Source organism: Zootoca vivipara, chromosome 16 (assembly GCF_965207765.1).
Source record: "Zootoca vivipara chromosome 16, rZooViv2.hap1.1, whole genome shotgun sequence".
In the NCBI taxonomy this organism is placed as follows: domain Eukaryota; kingdom Metazoa; phylum Chordata; class Lepidosauria; order Squamata; family Lacertidae; genus Zootoca; species Zootoca vivipara.
The window spans coordinates 7,917,095-7,937,170 of record NC_142599.1 but is presented as its reverse complement, the minus strand read 5'-3'; the positions used below and the strand labels follow the sequence as shown (position 1 = coordinate 7,937,170).

At 44.9% G+C, this 20,076-nt stretch overlaps 1 protein-coding gene across 4 annotated transcripts in view; it reads right to left on the bottom strand.

The window, feature by feature from the left end:
- The window catches only part of ADGRD1 (adhesion G protein-coupled receptor D1), a 255,643-nt gene that overhangs the window by 206,601 nt on the left and 28,966 nt on the right, over positions 1-20,076 (bottom strand). For all 4 annotated transcript variants that reach the window (XM_035097840.3, XM_035097838.3, XM_088659079.1 and 1 more), the window contains 6 exons: positions 19,314-19,378; positions 15,810-15,965; positions 13,705-13,764; positions 11,390-11,507; positions 7,775-7,885; positions 1,387-1,462 (listed from right to left, as the gene is read on the bottom strand). In XM_035097840.3, the coding sequence (XP_034953731.3) occupies positions 1,387-1,462; positions 7,775-7,885; positions 11,390-11,507; positions 13,705-13,764; positions 15,810-15,965; positions 19,314-19,378 (586 nt within the window). The remainder of the gene's footprint in view (positions 1-1,386; positions 1,463-7,774; positions 7,886-11,389; positions 11,508-13,704; positions 13,765-15,809; positions 15,966-19,313; positions 19,379-20,076) is intronic.

Sequence of the window (20,076 nt, the reverse complement as noted above, 5' to 3'; positions counted from 1 at the left end):
CTTCTGCATGCCAAGCAGATGCTCTGCCTCTGAGCTAGGTCCCTTCCCCACCCAACCTTGCTATGGTATGAGGGAAAGGGGCCTGGGGCTGCCACTCCCGGCGTCCATTTCTTTCAGCAATAATTACCTGAGTTAGTGCATTTAGACTATGCTTATACCTGTACAGAATATACGACTGTCTTGAATTGGCTTGGGAAATTCTCAGGTCAGAGCTGGGCTGTCTTTTTGAATGGTATATTGCTCTTAGTTCCCTTTGCTTTAATCTACAGGACATGTCACTGGTGCAATGGAGAAAGTAAATGGATCCGAGTGCTTTATCTGCTTAGTGGTGTAAAAATTAGCCAAGTGCGTATGGGAAAGGTGGAAGAGGTGGAAGAATGCTATACTTCACTGGCTGTGTTAGTTTTAGTCTGTCATGGTGTTTGAAGTGCGAACAAGGTATGATCTTTACAAAAGGGGAAGTCAACATTAAACCTGGGGTGGAGGGAGGTGATGGCAATACATATGATTTATCTAGGCAAGGGTCCAAAGAGCTACTGGGCATACCCAGTGGGAATTATCTGAGTTTGTAGACACTTCAGAAAACAAATTATCTAGGCGTTGTACAGAATACATTTGAATCCCGATACAATTCTGCTTGTAGGCGATCCACAGTCAGCCTTAAAAGTCCAACCCAGCACAAGACCCAGAAACAAATAGGTAGCACAGGAAAACACGATGCAGATCGCATGAGCTGAAAGCAACCAGCAAATGCAGGCATTGAAATTTCCAGGCATGCTACAATCCAACGTAGTGTGAAACCCAGGGCTCAGCCACACTCAATTATATCATCATAACTGTGTTATAAACATGCGACACCACATTGCGCTGTAGAGTTTGATCTTTCTCCAATGTGATTTTCCATTATGAGCTTTATAACGCTTTTTCCTGTAACTTTTTCTAAAGTGTCTAGATTCAGCAGAAGATGATTCACCCTCTACGAAGCCAGATGAGAACCAAAACCAGCCATCTTTCGAAATCCACACAAATTTTACAATTTAGCCAAGTAAGGCCTACAAAAACAAGCAACGTGTACAAAAACATGCATATGCTAGGCTCACATTTTAGTGAAAACAACATACAAATCATACATTATATTAGGGGAAACTGCTTTACACAAATTTGTATTTCAAGAGAAATGTGCACTAATAAGGTTGGTGAATTCTTATGAGGACTTTTTCAAAAAAAAAAAATTAAAAAATGTCAAACTGATATGGAAATATGCCAGGATAAATGAAAACCAAGATTGACAGACTCGCCCATCCCTACCAGGGTCCCTTTTGTAATATTAGTACTATTCATTATGCATAATCAGCTTGCCTTTTTTTAAAAAAAAAAGGAACTTACTTTGTTTCTATTGGTCTGATACTTCCGAAGAACTGGTGCATGGTATGGTAGAGAAGTCCCACAATGGTTATCCAAGCTGTAGAGAGGGAAAGGGATGCTTATTACATGCCAGTGTTGCAGCTTGAGATACAGTGGTGCCTCGACTTATGGATTTAATCTGTTCCGAAAGCACCTTCGTAGGTCGAAAAATTCGGAAGTCGAAAAGCACCATTGGAAACGCGAGTTCCCATAGGAATGCATTGGAAATGGAAAATTCGTAAGTTGAAGCAACCCCATCTAAAAATTCGTAAGTTGAAAAATCCCTATCTAAAACTGCCGCGGTTTCCGTTCGGTTGTCGAGAAATTCGTAAGCGTGTGGCCATTTGCCCCACTCGTAAGTCGAAAAATTCGGTTGTCGAGTCGTTCGTAAGTCGAGGTACCACTGTAAAGTGGATGGGAGGATCCAATTTAAAGCCACACTGTAAATTGGCAACCTCATCATTCCCCACATTTAGTCTTATGGGGATTTCAACACACATACACACAGAGTGAGTTTTAAAAAAGGAACATCAACACAGGACAATGTAGACTTCTCACTACCTTCATAATGTAATGGAGCTAAACAGCTAAATTATATAAATCTTGTCTATTGTAAAAACTCATTTGGGTGGCTTGGAAGTCAAAGGCAAAATGAGTGGCTAAGCATTTTGTGGGAAGGATTCGCGTGAATACCAGAAATTCAGGTTTGCCCGATTGAAATGCTCTGGGATGTGTGCCCAACCAAGCTCTACTTACAGTAGACCCATTTAGATTGATGGAATTAAGATGATCCGTTCCATTAATTTCACAGGAACTACTCTGAGTATGATTAACACTGGGATTGGAAGCAACTTCAGGATCATAGAATTGTAGAGTTGGAAGGGACCTCAAGGGTCATCAAGTCCAACCCCCTGCAATGCACGAATCTCAATTAGATCATACATGACAGGTGGCCATCCAACCTCTGCTTAAAAAGGAAGGAGAATCTACCACCTCCCGAAGGAAGTCTGTTCCACTGTCAAACAGCTTGTACCATTCTTCTTAATATTTCATTGGAATCTCCTTTAATGTAATTTGAAGCCATTGGTTCAGGCCCCGCCCTGTGGAGCAGTAGAAACAAGCATACTTCATCTTCCATGTAACAACCTTTTATATACAGTGGTACCTTGGTTTACAAACAGGGCTGTCTTAACCATATGCGGCGCCGGGGTGCAAAGATCTGCCCAGCGGGGGGGGCAGGTTGCCCAGTCCTCAGCATCTCGCTGGCTTGGTCGCCCCCGAACTCGCAGCGCAGAGCTGCCCACAGCAGAAGAGCCCACCACAGCGCTCCGACCGACGGGTGCCCCGCGCCCCTAGCGCCTATGAGTAAGATGGCCCTGTTTACTAACTTAATCCATTCTGGAAGTCCGTTCTTAAACCAAAGCGCTCTTAAACCAAGGCGTGCTTTCCCATAGCAGCAAGGGACTCAATTTACAAATGGAACACAGAAAGCAAAACAAGACAAAGTTCACAAGCCAAGACACCTACTTCCAGGTTTGCAGCGTTCTTAATCCAAGTTGTTCATAAACTAAGCTGTTCTTAAAACAAGGTACCACTGTATTTGAAGATGGCTATCAGATCTTCTCTCCATTTCCTCTTTACCTCTAAACTTCCTCAATTGATCCTCATAAGGCCTTTGATCACCGTGGTCACCCTCCTCAGCATATCTTCCAGATCATCCAGATCCTTCTTAAACTGTAGTGCCCAGAACTGGACACAGTATTTCAAGTGAGGTCAGACCAAGACAGAATGGAGTGGCGCTATTACTTTCCTTGATCTGGGTTTACATCCCTTAATATGGACCTCCTATCATCCTACTGCAACAAATGCATTTTTATTTAAAACAAAAAAACAGACTTTTTGCAGGTAGGAAAGCAACAGGGAAATGCACAAAAGTGTATGCAAAGAATGAATAAGGTGTATAAACAGTGTGCAAGCAAATCAGAATGAATACTCATTGTCATATAACCTCCCTGCAAATGAATCAAAACGAATGCTCGATAGAGACTGGGTAGAGTCTAACACAGGCGTCAGCAAGGTTATCCGGCCATGGGCCGGATCATTCCCATGGGCATCGCCCGTAGGCTGGACAGGCGCAGCGCGACGCTGGAAATGGTGTCTGTGCATGTTCACAGCACTGGAAATCACTTCTGTAGCTGTGCAGACACTGGAAATCGTGCCTGCACAGAAGCGATTTGGGGCATTTGGGCATGCGCAGAAGTGATTTCCGGCATCTGCGCAGGTGCAAGCGCCGTTTCCGGCACCACTTGGCAAGTCCCTGCGCCATGCTGCGCTGGTTTAGTGCGGCAGGGGGTGGGACTTGCCGAGCGGACGGCTCGGTTCACGGGTGGCCTGTGGGCCAGATAAACGGCCTTCATGGGCAGCATCCTGGTCTAACCTCTACGAAAGTGTTGTGCAATCAAATCAAGACAAACGCTCTGTAAACAGGTCATCTGGAGAACCACAATGCAAAGAGCAGTTCAAACAATCCTTCATAAATAGGTTTTAAAATGCACAATCTACCCTGCAAAGTTGCATCTGTTTTATTCAAGCCATTTTGGAAGCCATGGCTTCGCATCCACCCCCTCCCAAAAATCCTCGGAAATATGATTAGGTGACAGTCTCTAATCTATCCCACAGAACTGTGGTTCCTAGAATTCCACAGAGAGAAAGAACAGCTGCGGAACTAGTTTAAACAGCCAAGAGTCCCATGGTTCCTTATGAAGACTTATTGTGGCTCAATAAATCTATCTTTAAGGTGCCATCAAACTCTTTTTGCTGCTTTGTTTCTGTGGCAAGGAACCAACACGATTTGACAGTGCAGTGCAGATGTGTCTGCTAACGATGAACAACCTTAACTGCATGTGATTCAGATGAAATAATGTGAAGTTGTAGGAAATATGCTGATGCTCAGATATTGCTGGCTAAAGACTAGAAACCACTCCTTTACAGAGTATTGGGACAGAAATCATAAAATACAACTGGGTGCTTCAGCGACATTTTGCTTGGGATCCTTAAACTCACGGCACTTGTAAACATAAGACGAGAAGTTTTGTACTTAATGTAATTTATAGCAGTCAGTAACATTCTGGTTCTGGGTTTTGGTTTTTGCCTCTGCCTGATCCTTATGGCACTTGATCTCCAGATTCATAAATGGGTATTTGGATCATGTTTGGTACTTTTGCTTCCTTTCTGGATTTTGCATCTGGTATTTATGGAAATTGTTTGCAAATTCCTGGCCTCTAAAAGCTTTTTTTTAAAAAACAAAACAAAACACTATTCTGTGTTCTTTGAATTACTCTCTTCGGAGTACTTCTCCCTTTACAACCAACATGTGGAAGCCCTTTGAACCCGGAAGGAACTAAAGATGAGAGTCAAGATGCCTTTATTGTTTTTGGCTCAAGGGCTTGATGTTCTTGCCTCCCTCCTAAATACCTATCTGCATCTCAGTATTCCTGCCGAAGCCTGATTAAGGCTGCAATTTTATTGCATGCGCTCTCTCGCTCTTGCTCTCGCTCTGTGTGTGTGTGTGTGTGTTTGGTTGGTGTTCATGACCTCTGTGACTGCCACAAGGCCCTGCATTGTTATAACATTACAAAACTTTTTGTCAGCGGTTGCTAGGTGACAGTTCCAGCCATAGCTGCCAAGTTCTCCCTTTTTTCAAGGGAAATTCCCTTATGCTGAATAGGCTTCCTCGCAAGAAAAGGGAAAACTTGGCAGCTATGGTTCCAGCAGAGCAAAGAACCTACTTAAAAATTTAGCAGGTGAGGCATGGGTCAGGTAAATTTCAGTCTGATTGGCTGGAGGTTCCAGCCAGTTGGGTAGTGAATGGCCAGTTGGGGATCATTTGTCAGTGAGAATAGAATCATAGAATTATAGAGTAGGAAGGGAACCCAAATAATAATAATAATAATAATAATAATAATAATAATAATAATTTATTATTTATACCCCACCCATCTGGCTGGGCTCCCCCAGCCACTCTGGGCGGCTTCCAACAAAACATTAAAACACAGAAATCCATCAAACATTAAAAGCTTCCCTAAACAGGGCTGCCAAAGGTCATCTAGTCCAACCCCCTGCCATGCGGGAATCTCATCTAGCTCATACAGGACAGGTGGCTGTCCAACTGCTGCTTAAAAATCTCCAGTGAAGGAGAGTCCACCACCTCTTGAGACACTCTGCTCCACTGTCAAACAGCTCTTACTGTTAGCAAGTTCTTCCTGATGTTTATTGGAATCTCCTTCCCTGTAACATGAATCCATTGGTTTCCGTCCTAGCCTCCAGAGCTGGAGAAAACAAGCTTACTCCATCCTCCATGTGACAGCCTTTAGATATTTGAAGATGGCCTTCACATCTCCTCTTCTCCAGGCTAAACATACCTAGCTCCCTCAGCCGCTCCTTGTAAGGCTTGGATTCCAGACCCTTTATCATCTTGGTTGTCCTCCTCTGTACACATTCCAGCTTATCAATATCTTTATTAAATTGTGGCACCCAGAACTGGAAACAATACTCCAGGTGGGATATGACCTAGGCAGAATACAGCGGTACTAATACTTCCCTTGATTGGGACACTATACTTCTGATGATGCAGCCTAGATGTTCAGCTTGTGGTAAGACCCCCTAGATCCTTTTCACGCCATACTACTGGCAATCCAGGTGCCCCCCCCCATTTTACATCTGCGCAGCTGGTTCTTCCTGCCTAAGTTTAGAACCTTACATTTGTCCCTATTGAAATTCATTTTGTTAGTAGGAGAGTTAAGAGTTAGCTGGTGGGAGGAAATAAATTGACCGGGGTGGAGAATTAGACTGAGTTGAGGGGAAAGCTGCTTAGAGGATCACATCAGGAGCAGTGACTACCAACTGCCAAGTCACCTTTGTACATGTGTCAGTTTCCCCTTAGGTAAATAAAATCCCCTTAATAAACCCTGTTTAAGTTTATCCTGCCTCCAGTGATGGTGAGTCTCTCATGCTCAAGCTTAACAGCTCACAGTACGTTTCCGAGCACAATTTAAAGTCTTGGTGCTAACCTTTAAACCCCTAAATGGCCTTGGCCCTGTATACCTGAAGGAGCATCTCCACCACCACCCCCATCATTCAGCCCAGACACTGAGGTCCAGCTCTGAGGACCTTCTGGCGGTTCCCTCACTGCAAGTAGTGAAGTTACAGGGAGCTAGGCAGAGGGTCTTCTCAGTCGTGGCACCCACCCTGTGGAACACCCTCCCATCAGATGTCAAAGAGACAAACAATTATATGACTTTTAGAGGACATCTGAAGACAGCCCTGTATAGGAACATTTTTAAGGTTTTATGTATTATTGTGTTTTCATATTGTGCTGGGAGCAGCCCAGAGTGGCCCAGTCAAATGGCCAGCATAAAAGTAATAAAATTATCATCACTATTATTTCCAGTAGTGAAAGACCTGGGGAAGCAGAGCTCACTCCGTCATCTGTGCAATGACAGGCCAGCTTCATCTGGCTGCCTCGGTGGGAGAGACAGAAAGCAGGGCTCACTTCATCAACTTTGCTGGGAGGCCCAGATCCATCAGCTGTGGCATTTTCCTCTTCTCTCCCTGTACTTTTACCCTTGTGAATCATGCTCTTCTAAGATTGTAATCCTGTAGGCAAGGACTGTCTTTGTATGTAAGCTGCTCAGAGAGCCTTTTGGGTTGAAGAGCGGGGCACAAATACTCCAATAAACAGATAAATAAAATTACGACGAAGTTTTGAAGCATTCCGAGGGAATGGATGGCAGCCAAAAGTTTAAAGAAATGCAGGCATGGGCACTTCCACTGCAGACAAGGGAGGCTGAGGGAGCAGGAATCCCAGGCACACACCTACCTAGGAGTCAGCCCAAGAGAACACAGTGGGTCTTTTATTCCAAGTAAAAATGCATGGGTAGGATTGCACTGTAAGCCTGCAATCGCAAACATGCTTAGTAGGACAGGGATGGGTAATTGATGGATCTGTTTTCTGATGATTCTGGTGCCAACTGGACCTCCATAATAGCATGTAAAACCAGAGTAAGCTTAAAATTCTGCATCTCCCTGACAAAGCACAGCATTCTCTCTTAACCATCTTCTTCTTTTGTCCATTTCTACAGATAGAAGCTGTGCAGTTGTCTATTGCACCTCCTGTCTCCCCCAGCTAGCATGGCTACTGGTCAGGGGCAATGAGAGCTGTGTCCCAACAGCCGCTGGAGGGAAACATCATTGGCTTCTCTGGGTTAGAAGATTGCAGGACTCATCACTGCAGTAAGCAGTTTGCACATTCAATTAACGGAGAATGATAACCCTTCCCCGTCATAAATCCTTCATAAAGCATAGATCTTACCTTTGTTCTGAAACGCTTCTCCAGGAATAGATATATAACTCTGCCCTTCCAATGGGAAACGGTAGTGGGGCACGCTCAGGTGTAGAGGAGGCATCTTGACCAAAGAGTAATCTGTGTGATAATGCAAGCACATGAAAAAACAATGATAAGGGAGAGGGGGACGACACAATTAATCACATTTACTTCTTAGATTGCTTTGTTTCATCCGTCAATACTGCCTACATATCTTGCAGAAAGCAGAGAAGGGGAAGGTGTTAAGGTTTCAGCAGCTGGAAAGAACAAATGAAGGTGAGCTAACCCAGAAGTAGACCAGGGGCAGCCTTGTCCTGTTTCGACATCTGAGGTAAAACGGGAAGGTGCTGCTGTTGCTCACTCCCCACCCAAGCCCTTCCTCCTTGGTGGAACCCAGAAGCCACAGCCACTTCTTCCCTGTGGACTGTCTTGCCAGAGTGGTGCATGCTCTGGTTATCTCCCACTTGACTACTGCAATGTGCTCTACATGGGGCTACCTTTGAAGGTGACCCGGAAACTGCAATTAATCCAGAATGCGGCAGCTAGACTGGTGACTGGGAGTGGCCGCTGAGACCACATAACACCAGTACTGAAAGACCTACATTGAGAGCCAGTGTGGTGTAGTGGTTAAGAGCAGTAGACTCGTAATCTGGGGAACCAGGTTCGCGTCTCTGCTCCTCCACATGCAGCTGCTGGGTGACCTTGGGCTAGTCACACTTCTCTGGAGTCTCTCAGCTTCGCTCACCTCACAGAGTGTTTGTTGTGGGGGAGGAAGGGAAAGGAGAATGTTAGCCGCTTTGAGACTCCTTCGGGTAGTGATAAAGTGGGATATCAAATCCATTCTTCTTCTTCTTCTTCTTCTTCTTCTTCTTCTTCTTCTTCTTCTTCTTCTTCTTCTTCTTCTTCTTCGGCTCCCAGTACGTTTCTGAGCACAATTCAAAGTGTTGGTGCTGACCTTTAAAGCCCTAAATGGCCTCGGCCCAGTATACCTGAAGGAGCATCTCCACCCCCATCGTTCTGCCCAGACACTGAGGTCCAGCGCCGAGGGCCTTCTGGCAGTTCCCTCACTGCGAGAAGCGAAGTTACAGGGAACCAGGCAGAGGGCCTTCTCAGTAGTGGTGCCTGTCCTGTGAAACGCCCTCCCAGCAGATGTCAAGGCAATAAGCAACTATTTTACTTTTAAAAGACAACTGAAGATGGCCCTGTTTAGAGAAGTTTTTAATGACTGATTTTTTAATGTATTTGTAATCTTTGTTGGAAGCCACCCAGAGTGGCTGGGGAAACCCAGCCAGATGGGCAGGCTATAAATTATTATTATTATTATTATTATTATTATTATTATTATTATTATTATTATTTCTCCTGTGGCATTGGTGGGGAAGGGGTCAGGGAACCCCTGACCACCATGAGATAAGTGAGGAGAAGCTGTGGGAGTGGCAAGATTTCACCGGAAACTGAGGACACAGCTTCTCCTTGCTTCTCAGTCCACCTCATGGGTGGGCCGGTCCTGCTGTTGGACATTGTGGCTGGAGGGGCAGAAGGCAGGAACAAACCCACAGTAGATGAAGCCAGAGCCAATGAGAGGTAGCAGCAAATAATTCTGGGTTCGTCCCCATCCTTCTCCAGGCTGAGCTATACAATGGCAACATTGTGGCAGAGGAAGCTGATAGCCAGGGACTAGTAGTAAGCAGAAAGGAAGGCAGGTGGGGCCTGGCAGAGGGAAGACGGAGGTTGGTGAGGCAGTGCCCCACTATCCCCAATAACCAGCCTTCACTGAGTTTGCCTATCCTTTTGCATCTGGCCTGAAACAAGCAAGGCCTCGGTCCTGTATACCTGAAGGAGCGTCTCCACCCCCATCGTTTAGCCCGGACACTGAGATCCAGCGCCGAGGGCCTTCTGGCGGTTCCCTCACTACGAGAAGCAAAGCTACAGGGAACCAGGCAGAGGGCCTTTTCGGTAGTGGCGCCCTCTACCATCAGAGGTCAAGGCAATAAACACCCTCCCATCGGAGGTCAAGGCAATAAACAACTACCTGACATTTAGAAAACACCTAAAGGCAGCCCTGTTTAGGGAAATTTTTAATCTGTGATATTTTAATGTATTTTGCTATTTGTTGGAAGCCACCCAGAGTGGTGGGGGAAACCCGGCCAGATGGACAGGGTATAAATGAAGAAGAAGAAGAAGAAGAAGAAGAAGAAGAAGAAGAAGAAGAAGAAGAAGAAGAAGAAGAAGAAGAAGAAGAAGAAGAAGAAGAAGAAGAAGGGAGCCATGTAAGCAGAAAATGCCACTTTCTTTGTTGTCTCTCCAATCCAATTGTTAGCTAGGGTTGCCCTACGCCCAGAATTTCCTTGACATATCCGAAATACTGAAGCAATCAGGCAGAAATCGGCTAAAATGCCCGAACGTATGGCAAACCATGTCAGCAGTGTCATTTTTTTGCTCGGCAACTTTGGGCAAAACTAGAAAGCTGAACAACTTTGGCAGATTCTCACTTTTTGAAATATGGCAACCCTATCTTAGCAGCCCTGCATAGAATCATATGCTGCAGTAGGTCGAGGCACCAGCAGATTCTCTAACTTTGGAAGTGCTGATTATACAATTGGCTGTCCCTATGTGAGGCCCGTGTGCTGGGCTGCTTCACAATGTGCTTGTATAAGAGCAGAAAATGGCCTGCGGCAAATGGGCAAATAATAATATAGAAGCAGCTCTGCTGGATCATGCCTAAGGCCCATCTAGTCCAGCATTCTACTCTCACAGTGGCCAGCCAGATGCCCATGGGAAGCCTGAAAGCAGGATCTGAGAGCAACAAAGCTCTTCCCATCTGCGATTTCCTGCAACTGGTATTCAGAAGCATATCACCTGTGACAGTGAAGGTGGAACATAGCCATCATAGGTACTGGCCGTGGACAGCCTTATCTACCATCAATTTGTCGAATCCTCTTTTAAAGCGATCCGTGCTGGTGGCTATCACTACCTCCTGTGGGATCGAGTTCCACAGTTTAACTATGTGCTGCACAAGAAGTAGCTTCTTTTGTCCTTCCTGAATCCTCCAGCATATAATTTCATTACATATCCCCTGAGTTCTAGTATTGTCTCATATTCTAGAGGTCTGTGCATCAGCCCTTCCTGGAGGCAATAATATAAAATCAGAAGCCCCTGGATCCCAGTTCCCACACAGCTACCTCATCCAAGAAAGATGTGTGTGCTAGAAAATAGTTTTTTCATGGTGGCAGAATTGGAGAAGCCTTAGCATAGGATGTTTTTAAGCACGGGACTAAATTAGTGTGGACCAATGCATGGTAGGCCACCAACTAATCATTGCAATAACTATGTGAAACATAGAACCATTAGAAACCTACTTTTGGAGACCTGCAACCGAATCAAAAGGCATTGGTTAATATTCTTCCTTCCTTCCCTCCAATCCACTGTATAAACTCTTTTGTGATGGATGCAGTTTTCCCCCAGCCCTGATTAAAAGAGGGGAGGATGTCTTCCTGTTCCTTGTCACCCAGTGAAAAGCTGCAGACACAGACATGTCATATTGCAATTATCCAGATTCTGGTTTCAGAACAGGTGTCTGTGCATGTGCCAGATAAGCCTCACCTGCCACAGATGATGTGCCTTCGACTGTTATGGCTGATGGGCTTCCTCCAAGATTGCGGCCCACATGAAACATCACACTGTCAATTGTTTCAACTAAGTCTTGAGCAATGGGTACTGTCTGAGAAGCAAACCAAAAAAGAGCCACGATTATGATTGTGTGGAGTAGCAAAGGGAACCTTATGTCAAATGTGGGACTGAGAGATCCAGCACTCCTTGTTGAAAGATAGGGCTGCACATAGCCTACCATAATCTGGGGTGCTGATCTGGTGCCCATGGCAGCAGCATTGCATGAGCTCACAGTGCCCAGTGCTGGCATGCACACAACGGAGGGGTGCATGTACTGGGGAATCAGGGCACGGAGGGTGAAGGAGCCCCAGTGCTCACCGCCAACACTGCTGGAGTGACCCCACACTGCATCAGAGCCAAGCACGGCTGTGCTGTGGCACCTTCCCACCCAGACAGGTGGCAGCTAGACCAGTTGATGGAGCACTTGGGAGGGGCAAACCAGGAGCCCCCATGCTGTGCCCCCAGTGTGCCCCATCCAGGTGCTCCTCCAAGTGTTGCTTCCTCCGATGCCAGGAGAGGAGTACTGGGCCAGGCCAGGCTTGGGGCACCTGCATGGGGGCGCATGCTTTGTGCCCCCTCGAAAATCCATGGCTGGTTTAACCTGCGGGATCCATAACCAGGAAGAGACAAAGTTCCAAAGGGAATGGAGTAAATTTATTGACTATATGGAGAACTGTAGAAGTTTAAAGGCACTTGCAGGACTGAAATAAATCCTACGAACTGGTTTTAAACATGTGGGTAAAAAGGAACTGCGAGTCACAGCTCGGCAGAGCGAAATGATTTGACATTGGTGAATATAAGATGTAATGTAGGGGGGGAATTGTTTTTGTTGTTTGATTATCTGGAAAATTTAATAAAAATTTATTTGGAAGAAAAAGCCAAAAATCCGTGGCTGGGGTCACAAGCCCTCTGCCACTCCCACACTACAACCCTGGCGCCTGATTGGGCCAATCTGATCCAGGACCACCTAGGGACCACCCACCCTGGATTCACCCCCAATTCAATTCAGGGTTTGGAATAATGTTTCATGATGATGACTATTATTTAAGCCTTATTCGTGAATTAACTAATTAAAAAATGATACAGATCAGAACATAGGAATCAACTCCTAGGAGCTGAGGTCATATGTGTGGAGGAAAAACTTAAACATGTAGCAGAGTTTCCTAAATAGAGCAGAGGCCATATTTCATCCAGCAGAGCTTTACTTGTGCTGAAGGCAAATGTAGCTTAATGGTCACAAATCCAATACATTCAGGATTGGCACAGTCCATAAAAATCCAGTTTGCAGCACTTGCAAAACTTATAAACTTATAACAAGACTAAAACTTAACACTAAGTGAACTATGTACAGAACAGCACAACAGAAGGAAGAGAGATCTAAAGAGAAATAAAATAAAACCCAGGCTCCTTCTGCCCTATATTTATATCCAGCGTGACCTTAATTGAAAGAGATAAGAGAACTAGTTCAAACCAGCTTCCCGGAGGGTATAACCCAAACAATCATGAAGCTTCTGCCTGCTTCTCTCACACAGAGAAGCTTCTAGTAGCTTCTAGAATCCTCTTGTATTAATCAGAATGGGAAAGATCTCCACACATTAGATCTATTGTTTCTGCACTAAGAAATGCAGACATCCTTCACCTCCCCCTAAAATATTTGAGCCTCCAATGATGGGAATTGCCATTCAAATTCTGTGTGTGTGTGTGTGTGTGCGCACACACACACACACACACACACACACACACACTGGATCATGTGATCGGTTATGTGGGGCAGGGCTTACCTGAGCCCCCCCCCTCCCAAAAAAAATATTCAAGTTGGCACCCTTGGATCAGAAATAGACTAGTCCAGGCATCCCCAAACTTCGGCCCTCCAGATGTTTTGGACTACAATTCCCATCTTCCCTGACCACTGGTCCTGTTAGCTAGGGATCATGGGAGTTGTAGGCCAAAACATCTGGAGGGCTGCAGTTTGGGGATGCCTGGACTAGTCCATCTGCCCCAAGTGTGCATGGGCCATCACAGATCAAACACCAGCAAGCAAAGTTCTATGTATATCACTTGCAACACTAAGTACATAGTCCAAAGCCCATGGACAAAGGAAAAAGCAGAATGGGGGAGGCAGTTTGAAGAAGAAATATAGTGGACAGGTGAGCAAATGAAGCACCCCTTCCCTTTTAAAAAAAAATCTTAGGGGAAGAAAAGTGGCAAGTTGGTTACAGGTTTGCAGTTCATGTGTAGCAAGGCGTTACCTGTGACATTTCATTCCAGCCGTGAAACGCAAGCACACCTTCCACAGTTTTAAAGAAGACCTGCAAATAAATAAACCCCAGGTCATTTTGTTACAATATCAACACCCTCTGCCCCCATCCCCTCCATCCCCCAGGACATAGCATTTGAGTCAGGGCCCCCCAGGTGAATATTCACTCTAAAATAATAGACACAAAATCCATGCATGTCACAGAGAACCACATGTGCCTGCTGCTTAGCTCATTAAATATTGTACAATGATATTTTAAGGCAGAAGGGTATTTATGGACACTAACAGGACAATAAAACTCCGATTTACATTTGCATCCATTTATGCATTATGCTCAAGGTATTAAAACCCATGTACAAAAGCAAAATGTTTGAAGCTGACTAAACCTTGGAGGGGATAAGGCGGGAGAGGGGAAATGCTTGTAGAGTGTTTGTGTGTTTGTGTGTGTGTGTGTGTGTTGTGTGTGTGTAGGTGTGTATGAGAACATATATGAGAACACCAGTTGCCAGACAGGATCTTTATAACCGGGGATATCTACAGCAATTATTTCAATAGAAGAGGAAAGGGACCCATCTCTGCAAAAGTTTATCACAGTTTCCTTCTCCCATTTCAACGCTGCATTAATTCAGTTGGTTTATACCTTTCCACTGCAGAACATGTTTTCATTAGCTGTAGCTCAGCGGTAGAGCAGGTGTTTTGGACTGGAAGTTGGAGGGGGAGGAAGCAGAGTAGCAGACAAAAGTGATGGTTCAACTCCATAGTTTGTTCTCCACCCAAACCGTTCAACTGAAGCGTACTTAACCCGAGGTATGAGTGTAATTGGTTCCGGAAGTCCGTACTTAACCTGAAGCGTACTTAATCTGAAGCGAACTTTCCCATTGAAAGTAATGGAAAGTGGATTAATCCGTTCCAGACAGGTCCGCGGAGTACTTAAACTGAAAATACTCAAACCGAGGCGTACTTAAACCAAGGTATGACTGTAATAAATAAAAGTATAAAAGCACCCCTCCTCCTATGCCACAATCTGGCTCTCTCCCCCCCCCCCACACCCCACACAGTGGCTAAAGACACAGAACCATAGAAAGACCCCAGGGGTCATCTAGTCCAACCCCCTGCAATTCAGGATTCAAAGCTCAATCACATGAATAATATTACATCCACTCTGGCCATCTGAGAATAAAATTCAATAGGTAGACCCCAAAAAATGGAAGAGAGGGGGGCTAATATCCATTTTATTTTCCTTTTTTTCTGAGCAAACAATCTGTGTATCTGCTACCCATGGGTTTAGCAGGACAATCGCTGTCAAAATCACAGCTGATTACTGTCACAGCCAGAGCTCCAGCCCAGCAGTGCTAAAAGGGGAATAATCCGCCTGCTTCTGAAATCAGTGCCAGAGTTTTGTTAGCAGAGAGCAACTTCTCGACTCTGTCAAGCTCAAAATCCTCCAGGCATTGCTGCCCATAGTGCACAAAGCAAAGAGGGAGCGCAGAAGCCCTTTAGCTCAGCTACATAATGGGGCTAGAGCAGAAAAATCCAGGGAAGTCAGCACAAATTCTCTCTGATCCGTAGGAAGTGCCAAATGGCCTGTGAGTAAAGATGGGGCAGGGGAGAGGAACTCAATTTTGTTTGCCTTTTAGCGAGAAACCACCTAGTTCGCACTTCTCAAACCAATAAGCAAAACGGAACATGGTTATCTTTAGGTGTACTGTACTTCTAAACGAAATATGTGCTCTTCTCCATAGTTTGTTCTCCACCCAAACCGTGTGCACAAAAATGCATATATCCGTAGAAATGAAGCAAAAACTAATTATATTAGAGGGGAATACTTGCAAATAAAGGGTACATTAGTCAAACAAGTTTGAGGTACTTGCCACCTTGTCATTCCATCCCCACAACATTGTTTTCAGTGTACAGGCCGTCCCCTATGTCCTCAGTCCCGTCCCCTATGGCCAACTCTACAAACTGCCTTATTTGTTTAATAAAGAGATGGAGAGATGAAGGACATTTACTTCAATAAATGCACTAACAGGTGAAGGAGATTTACCTCAGTCAATTGGTAAAGTACCTCATTAAGTTGAAGAAATGAAGAAAATTTACCTCAGTAAGGTTGAAGGCCGTATTTGCCGTAAGTGACTCGTTGGGTAAGGCATGGGAAAGGTTTCCTAAATAGTCCAACATGGTATATGGCCGGTGAAAGTTTCCTCTCTCCTCTGTAAGGTTAATTATTATGGGCTGGTATGCATTTCTGGACAGCTAAAAGGGTGACACAAAAAGCATATATTAGCACTTTCTGCTCCTCATCTCCCTAGGTCATTGAAATAAATGGTTGTTTTTGTTCAACATAAGACCTTCTGAATGCTACAACCCAAAATGGTTAGAAGTGGTAGATATCTACTCTAACATCGGAATCTTAGAGAGATAAATTTAGAGAATACAGTACTGTATTTTCCATGTACAGTGGTGCCTCACTAGAAGAATTTAATTCGTTCCACGGGTCTTTTCTTATAGCGAAAAATTCGTCTAGCGAATCCTATAGGAATGCATTGAAATTTCTTTGAATTTTTTTTTGCCCATAGGAACGCATTAATTGAATTTCAATGCATTCCTATGGTAAACAACGATTCGCTAGACGAATTTTTCATAAAATGAATTCGTCTAGCGAGGCAACCTCCGCTCGAAAAATCCTTTTGTTAAGCGGAAATTTCGTTAAGCAGGGCATTCGTTAAGCGAGGCACCACTGTATAAGACTAGTGGTTTTTTCCCCTTAGAAAAAATGTCTAAAATTAGGGGGCACCTTATACTCTAGGCCATCTCCCCCCATTTTCTTAAATCTGAGTCCCAAAAAATAGGGGGCATCTTATACATGGGGGCGTCTTATAGACAGAAAAAAAAGGTGCCGGTATTTATTATTATTATTTCAGAAATTTTCCATCTCACTTTTAGGCCCCTGAAAGGGCTCTCAATGAAGCTTCCAAGTTAAACACACACAAAAATGATGGAAATACGTTTTCATGGGTCATTTTGCTGCTGCAACTTTCTCCCTGCCCTGATCTTCCCACATCACAACCTTTCTCCTCTGTCCCAGCCCCCAATGTCCAAAACTTTCGCCATTCTTGTAATTCTGATCCTGCGGAAGCTCTTCACCTTTACTGTGGGAGCTCTTCACAACCCAACTGTACAACAAGGTTGGGAAGTCTCAGTCTCAAGAGCCATATGTGGCCCTCTGAGACTCTCTATATGGCCCTTGAGACTCTTCCCAAGCCACACCACCCCATCCCCACAGGCCACTCCCCTTTGAGTGTTTTGTCCCTGGCTGAAATGTGCCATTAAATTCTTGCCTGCCTGGATGGATGGAAGACAGAGAAGGGTGTTTGCAGAAACTAGTTTACAGAGGTAAAATTGCTCCTCCCCTTGCTTGCCAAGAAGGAGGAGGACGTGTGGTTTGTGTATGTGGCCCTCCAGCTCCCATCAGGCCCAGTCAACGTGGCCTGTCGGAGTGTTGTGGGTATCAAGGAGTTAAACACTCTGTGCTAATTGGGAATGCTGACTCAGTACCATGTGATGACTAAGCATCACGAGACATGGGGCGTTGCCTAATGGATCCATTGCCAGCTAGTATAAAGAGGCATGGTTGACTTTAGTTGGTAGGGGTATGAAGAGGTCACGGCTTCTCCCCTGAATGCACCCCTGTATGCTGTGTATAGAAGACTGCTTTATGATGCTGCAAGACTGCAATGAACAAAAGCTTAATGGTCAAGAATGATGGTCTACCCAGCCTAACAATCAGTTTCCAGGATTAACCAGCCAAATGTCTCCAGGTACTCACAAGTAGTGCATGCAGGTTAAGTTGGCTAACCCTGGGGGTCCATCACAGGGTATGGAGGCTCTGTTTAGCTACCATGGCTTTCCCCCTAAAATTATCCATTACATGCCACACCACAGAAAGACCCTCCAAAATGTTTTGAGGAGCAGTGGTGGAACTTAGTCTGAGCACATGCCGGCACAACGAGAAGAACCTTTTACCGCGGATTTCAGCCTGTTAAATTGCAGCTCAACGCAGTGAAACAATCCTGACAACTAGCAAGCAGTAAGCGGGAAAGCTTTTAAGGAAAACAAAACAAAACACACATCAGACACGTTTCACCCATATACTGAGTGGAAATTGCTTTCCTTCCCATTCAGGCTAAACATGCTTGATAACAGCTGCATCAAAATCCCATTAGTTTTTGGTCATGTTCATTTTTAGACTTGCGGGGTGAAAGCCGAATTCTGATGGAAGGGAAAGCAGCCAAAGCGATCGCTCTAGCAACAGACGTACTTGTGCTGGGAGTTAGAAGCTGAAAACTTTGCTTCCAGCTATTCTCTCTCTCTCTCTCTCTCTCTCTCTCTCTCTCTCTCTCTCTCTCTCTCTCTCTCTCTCTCTCTATATATATATATATATATATATATATATATCAGGCATATCCAACTCCCAAGAGACTGTGATCTACTCCCAGTATATATATATCTATATATCTATATCTATATCTATATCTATATATATATATATATATATATATATATATATATATATATATATATATATATATAAACTGGCAGTGATCTACCCATTGTCATTGGAGAGAGGAGGAGCGTGCATGGGGTGGGGTGGGTGGATTGCCCAGAATTGTTTAGCTTTTTTTAGGAGAGAAGTGCCCAGAGTTGTTGAGCTTTTTTGGGGAGGATTGCACAAAGGTTTTTTTAGCTTTTCCCCTATAACTTTTTGTACACGATAAGGATCCCATAATCTATCAGGATCAGCCAGGGATCTACCAGTAGATCACTGGTTGGACATCTCTGATACACACACACACACACACACACACACACACACACACCCCTGTGCAAATTAATTGAAACAAAGCATGTTTTCTATGCCACATCAATCAGTCGGTCAAGCATCCACAAAAGAAGATGTTTTGGGTATGCTTCAGTTATTATGGTGTCAGAAGCCTGCAGCCAATAGAAGGAATGATGTGTTCACCACAATATATTGAGGTTCTACAAAAGAGAGTTATTCCAGAGCTGGAAAAGAGGTAACTGGGATATTGCAGCAGGACCTAGCTCCCTGTCACACATCGAAAGTGGTGAAGAAATTCATGACAGAGCAGCAAATAAGGTACTTGATTGGCCTTATTGGACAAAAGACATGCGGACATGGGCAGCCCGGCACCAGAAGTCGCTTCTGCGCATGTCTGGACATGCGCAGAACCGATTTCCGGTGCCGCTCTGCCCATGTCTGGGCACCGGAAATCGGGCAGAGCCGGCACCGGAAGTCGCTTCTGCACATGTCTGGACATGCGCAGAACTGATTTCCGGCCGCACCACTGGGTGAGGCTGCTAATCCCTTATTTTCCAACCTGGAAGTTGACAGCTATGGCCCTGATCTGCACAGTCACCTTTTCCGCCAAAACACCCTGGGAGCTGCAGCTTCATCATGGTGCTGAGAGTTGTCAGGAGTCCCCTGTTCCCCTCCCAGAGCTACAATTTCCAGAGTGGTTTAACAGTCAATCCCTTTCCCTATATGCAGCTCGAAGAAAAGAGATCCAGGAATGTGCTTACCATCGGAAGGGTTGCAGTTCCCTGCCATCCCCATGGAGCTGCTGAAGAAAACAATGACTGGTCACCTAGAAACGAAAGAAAATATTAGATATAAATTGCTCCTGTGCCTTAAAATCGCTGCAGTACCTGATGTAAGATTGGATGGGGGTTGGGGGAGAAAAAACTCAAAACAACCTAACACAATCCTGCAAATATTGTCCCAGCTTGAAAGTGCTGCCTGCCTGCCTGCCTGCCCTCCTTAACATGCAGAATAAACAGATGGGCAATGCAAACAGGGCATCTTAGCTACCCAGGTATCTTCAAGAGAGCTTCCTCTACTTTGAGCATTCAATTCTTCAAATGTGCCCCCCCCCTTTTAGCTGGCTCCCTGCACACTGCAGTTTGTAAATCAGGGACAAACTACACACAATACGCCCTTCACACAATGAGCCATTGTGATAATGGCTTTCAAAGCTTAAATGGTACCTTAGTTGCGGGGTCTCCAGTTCAAATGTGGATGGGGTACTGAGTTATTATTCTGATAATATATCAAGTTTCTATACTGTCCTTCAGCTGAGGATCACAGGGTGGTATCATAGCTGCCAAGTCTCCCATTTTTCATGGGAAACCCCCGTATTTTAAACCGTTTCCCGCTGGCAGCCCAGATTGAAAAAAATCCCATAAATCCCTCGGATTTCTTACCTGCCAGGGAGGCTCCATTGTGGGTACTGGCGCTGCCCGATTTCTGGTGCCCATACATGGGTAGCGCGGCACCGGAAGTTGC